Source organism: Malus domestica, chromosome 09 (assembly GCF_042453785.1).
Source record: "Malus domestica chromosome 09, GDT2T_hap1".
Lineage (NCBI taxonomy): Eukaryota > Viridiplantae > Streptophyta > Magnoliopsida > Rosales > Rosaceae > Malus > Malus domestica.
In genome coordinates this window covers 30,146,289-30,151,871 of record NC_091669.1, presented here as the reverse complement: position 1 = coordinate 30,151,871, position 5,583 = coordinate 30,146,289, and the positions used below count along the sequence as shown (strand labels likewise).

Here is a 5,583-nt window from a genome sequence, read left to right as displayed (position 1 = left end):
CGCCAACTCCTTGGAGGACAAGGATAGGGCACAGCCCAATTCAAGAGGGAAAATGATTAGGGTTCTGGCAGATTTTAGAACTTCTAGAAAAGGAGGGTGCGGCACCCTTTTAGGGATTCTAGAAAGAATGTGTTGTGGCAGATTCCTAAGCTTCTAGTAGAGGGAAGAGGCGCCACCTTTCTAGGGGTTCTAGAAAGGGTGGTGAGGCATATGTGTATGGCTTCTAGAAGGACAAGGGGGAAGGGTGAGGCACCCTTTTAGGAGCAGATAAGACTTATAGAAATCAGGTGTTTAGGTCCCCTTGCAGCTGGATTTAAGGTAAAAAAAATAGGATAAGGTTAGTTTGGATAAGGTTGGTTATGATAAGGTTCCTTCCTTTTTGCACTCCTTGACTTTAGTTAATTCCTTATCTTCCAAGTCTTGAATTAATTTATCCATCTCTTGAGCATATTCCTAGCCTCATTTGATCTTAAAAAACGTCCATTCCTTATGCTCCAAATGCATGCAATCCATTCCAGCCCAAAATTGCTCTAAAATGCTCCAAAATGCACTTTCTTGCCAACTTTGCCAATTAGACCTACAAACATACGAAAATAGCTTAAAATACTAAAATAACTAGGAACTAACAACATAAATCCAAGAAAACAAGCTAACTAAGTCGCATAAATATGCTCCTATCAAATTCCCCCACACTTAGCTTTTGCTAGTCCTTGAACAAAACAAAACAAATAGAACATAACCTAAACATTCCAACATTTGCCTCAGGGATTTCCAATGGATCATGACATGTTAAAAATCACTACTCACATAGATTTTAGCCATCCTTACCCTCGAACGTATACTTAATCGCAATCACCACTCACTAGCTCGCATTTAATCAATTTAAAACATGGTTTCGATGGTAGTAACATGCCTTAGAGAATTCCCTCAATTCCTCACTGGATACACTCTATTTTCACACAAATTTTCTGACTACACTCCCTATACTAGGTGTATGTGAGAAGATTGATGTAAACATGTAGACTAGCCACTCACATATGTTATAATCAAAGAAGACACTTTCTGGAATTATTAATGCATGTATGTATATGATCTCATGAACGGAATGCCACTACTTAGACGTAAGAACCAGGGATTCCATATGCTCATACCAATTTCAAACTCCACATATTGAAACACACAACAACCAAGATAAAAGTCTAAGGGTTGTAATAGGGCTAAGGTTTTAACAAAGAAATGTTAAGGATAAACAAAGATTCTTAAAGCCATAGTAAGCAAAAATAATGAAATTGACACTTAGAATTCACTTTTGAATGCAACAACGAACTTTAAACTGAAGGAAATTTTGTGAAAAACATGTTCATTTGAGCAACATCTATGGCATGCAATTAACATTTAAAGGCGGAATCATCTTGTATGCACTCAAAAACAAAACATTACCCATGAAATTCAAAGCCTAGTAGAAAGGTAAACCAATACTCAACTGAAGAACATAGTGAGTTGAGATATTTTATATCTTTGTTGATTCCTCTTTGCATAAGCAAAGGCTAATCACCCAAGGAGAGGGCCTTCATTCCTTGCTTCTTAGTTCCATCGATTTCTTGGAGGAGGATGGTAGAAAGGATTCTCCAAGTTCCCAAAGTTGAGAACCTCTAATTTTCCACACCAAGGAGGGACATGAAGAAGAGATGAGTGACCTTGGAGGATGAGAGATTGCTAGCTAATCTCCTCCAAGGGGGCCGGCCTCTTAGAGAGAAAGGGAGAGACATGTTCTCTCCAATTTTCTCCAAAAGAAACCCTAATGAAGAAAAGGCTATAAAGTCATATTTATACCTACCTTCATTGGAGTGGCAAACTTGTAATAAGTCCAAAATCCACTCCTTTATCAATATGGCCGGCCATAGGGTGTTATTGGGTTGTTTGGGCCTTTGTGAATATTTAGTCATTAAGTTGTCATACAATTTAAGTCAATGGGCTTGACGTTCGAAGCCCATTGGGCCTTGAGGCCCAAAACTAACCCGAGGTCTTTAACGAACTTTATTCGTTTGATTAATTAACATATTAATTAATCATTGCCATAAATAATTAAACCATTTAATTATCCTTACTCATCTCTGTTGTTTCTTCAATCTCTACCTTACACGGTGTACGATCCATTAGGTTCCTTTTAGCGAGGCAGTGGGCGATTAGAACTCTTTCAAATCGATTGTGAATTGAAACTTACTTTCAATTCTCCCTTTAGTGATTATACACGTTTAGGGCTTCCACAAACCATGAGTGACACCTAGCAGTATGTCATGGTTACCCAAGCTAATCAGAAGAGGTGGAGAACCTATTCAGTTTAGGATTACAATGCAATACGGTCTTTCTCTAATACAATACTCTTAACCACATTGTTTGGTTTGATAGTTTATTCATGTCTACTATCCAATGTGATTCTTTTACTTATATGATTACCTTGAATGTGATTTGGAACGACTTCCTAAATCTTATTCATACTCTGGCTAGAGATTCTTAATCATATCATAGAGTATTCTCCCTCAAACAGTTTGAAGGTTAGAGATCCCTTGTTGCGCATTCACTTGCCTCCATGGCTAAGTGGCTTAACCCCAACTATGCCCTAGACACCCTCTGACGGAGTGACTTTGACATAGTCAAATATGAAGGACCTAACCACAAGACAACTATGATGCCTCAGGTCAAATGACTACTTTGCATTATCCCAACCATGAGTTCTCATGTGACATGAGTATGAGAACTCCTCGTTGATCGTGTTCAGTGGACTCATTCTCTATTGAGTACCTACATGCTTGTCTTGGTGTCAATCACACCAATGACTCGAGACTAGTCACTTTCCCTAAGAAAAGACATAGCACGTACTGATCTTAACGGACTGTTAATGCCCAATTGGCAATCCAATGATTAGGAACGTTTAGGATATGTATACGAAAGAGAATGGTCTCATGAATCTAACTTGTTTAAATTACATTCTCCTAATTACATATTCCTTGGACTTATCGTTTAAGCATATAACATTTATATGAGACGGCTTAAAACAATAATCTTTGCCCTTGATATTAAACTAGATTAGTTTAACATGTGAAATGTCCGTAAAGTATCATCATATGATTGGTTTTAGGGCACATTTCCAACATAAACACAAGGGGAAGATTCACAAAACACTTAGGGCCAGATTCAAACTTTTGGACCCTTTCTTCAACAACCAATACTTGTGAGTTCATTCTCACTTATTTTGAACTTTTTCTTCTTTCTTTTATTTTCTTTTCACGTTTTTTTTCTCTCTTTTTCTTTTTTTTTTCGTTGGAAATAACCTTCCCCCACACTTGTTTTCTGAAATATGTTTGATCAAAAGGAATTCCCTCTAAGTCATGCTCCACTATACTTTAAGAACAAGGGTATGGATAGTCCTATTCTAGGCTAGGTAGGGATAATATGGCTAACAAAGAAAATAGGCTAAATAAGGCTCAAAGGGGTAAAACCTACAAAACATATGTAAAGGATTAAGGCTTTTTGGCTCTGGTGGTAACATTAACAACTTCATCTTGTTATATGTTATGCACTCAATTTTAAGCTTTGAATGAAACGGGCATGAGTTCTAGTATTTGGAACTAAAATGATAAAACGCATTCTAAGTAGCAACCAAGCAAAGAATAATGAGATCATGCAACGACTTTAGAAAACAAGAAATCATAGATTAATAACTCTCCAAACAAAGTTTAGGCTTAAGTCTCTCAGGGTTGTAGAGTTAGTTTGAGTTCCTTCCTTTAAGCATGTTACAAAAACTGATTTTTTTCATTTGTGATTACATGTGAATTCGTTAATGACAACTACAACCAAGTATTAACCAAAGAGCATATCAAACTTCCACCCATGTTTGTAATTTTCTTTAACAGTCATGCAATTAAAAACCAAATCTTCATCATTGTGTTGGAAGGTACTCTAAGACACAAACACACAAAAACGACTCAAAAATGACTCTTTTTGGGTTTTTCAAAACTTTTTCTAATTTTTTTCAAATTTTCGTATTTTTTCTTTCAAAACACATTAAAACACTTCAAAAACACACTAAAAACACTTCAAAACAATGAAAAACAACTCTAGTGGTGCTAGGTGGTAAAATCCCACGAAAATCATGCAATAACAGCTTGTTTACCCCCCCCATACTTAAACCAAACATTGTCCTCAATGTTTCAAACATAAACTCCCACGCAAACAATCAAAACAACTAACAAACACGACAATCATGGCAAAGTAAAAGCAATAAAGAGAACGGTTAAGACCGTAAATCTGGTTGCTAGAGCTAGCATTCCATCATGCCCTCATTTGAACACATGGGTTGCCTCCCAAGAAACGCTTGCTTTAACGTTTTCCAGCCGAACGATACCTCTATTTAAGCTTCAATAGGGCCAACGACATGGAGGGGTATGTCCTTCACGGCATGCTCCTCAAAAGTCTCGTAGTAGGGCTTTAAACGGTGTCCATTAACTTTGAATTCATGTCCCTTCTTCAAACTTTGAATTTGGACTGCACCATCAGAAAAAACATTAGTAACAACAAAAGGATCAATCTATTTAGAACGCAACTTACCCAGAAACAAACGAAGGTTAGAATTGAAAAGTAACACTTTTTGCCATATAGAGAATGTTTTGCCACGAATCTTGTCATGGGCCGCCTTTGTTTTCTCCTTGTAAATGTGAGTGTTTTCATAAGCCTCATTCCGAATCTCTTCAAGCTCATTCAATTGAAGCTTCCTATGAATTCCAGCGGCATCAATGTCCATATTGAATGTTTTGACTGCCCAATGTGCGTGATGCTCTAACTCAACGGGAAGATGACATGGTTTCCCATTGATGAGCCGAAATGGTGACATCCCAATTGGTGTTTTGTAGGCTGTACGATATGCCCATAATGCATCATTCAAACGCAAGCTCCAGTCCTTTCGAGTTGGTCCAACCGTCTTCTCCAAAATTTGCTTGATTTCCCTATTAGAAACCTCGGCTTGCCCACTTGTTTGAGGATGATAAGGTGTTGAAACCTTATGCGTGACATTAAATAATTCACTAAATCAGCATACTATGGTTCCCTTACCTCAATGGATAACAACTGCTCGTCTGGGAATGCTTCTGGAATAGGTAATGGGTCCTCATCATGCACCAAACGACTCAAGTGGTTAGCCACCACATTTTCACTTCCTTTCTTGTCTCGGATTTCCATGTCAAACTCTTGGAGAAGTAACATCCAGCGAATAAGCCTTGGTTTGGCTTCCTTCTTAGTGAGCAAATACTTCAAAGCTGCATGATTAGTGTAAATTATAACTTTAGTTCCAAGTAAATAAGAACGAAACTTATCTAAAGCAAACACAACAATAAGAAGTTCTTTTTCAGTGGTAAAGTAGTTCAATTGAGCATTATTCAAAGTCCGGGATGCATAATAGATGACATGCTGCTGCTTATCCTTTCTTTGTCCCAAAATAGCCCTTAATGCATATTCTGAAGCATCGCACATAAGCTCAAAAGGAAGGCTCCAATCTGGTGGGACTATGATGGGGGCTGAAGCTAGCAT

At 37.7% G+C, this 5,583-nt stretch overlaps 1 protein-coding gene across 1 annotated transcript; it reads right to left on the bottom strand.

Annotated features, from left to right (window-relative positions):
• Window positions 1-4,411: 4,411 nt before the first annotated feature.
• LOC114827155 (uncharacterized) lies at window positions 4,412-5,583 on the bottom strand. The gene is made up of 3 exons (XM_029108835.2): window positions 5,110-5,583; window positions 4,609-5,056; window positions 4,412-4,545 (listed from the first exon to the last, which is right to left on the bottom strand). Exons 1-3 carry the CDS (start codon window positions 5,581-5,583, stop codon window positions 4,412-4,414), a joined length of 1,056 nt encoding a protein of 351 aa, XP_028964668.2.

Excerpts from the sequence above, each read along its gene's own strand:
- LOC114827155 (XM_029108835.2), bottom strand. The coding sequence starts at position 5,583 with ATGCTAGCTTCAGCCCCCATCATAGTCCCACCAGATTGGAGCCTTCCT. Across the intron at positions 5,057-5,109 it reads AGCAGTTGTTATCCATTGAG|GTTTCAACACCTTATCATCC; the intron begins GTAAGGGAACCA and ends GTCACGCATAAG. Across the intron at positions 4,546-4,608 it reads TAACCTTCGTTTGTTTCTGG|TCCAAATTCAAAGTTTGAAG; the intron begins GTAAGTTGCGTT and ends CTGATGGTGCAG.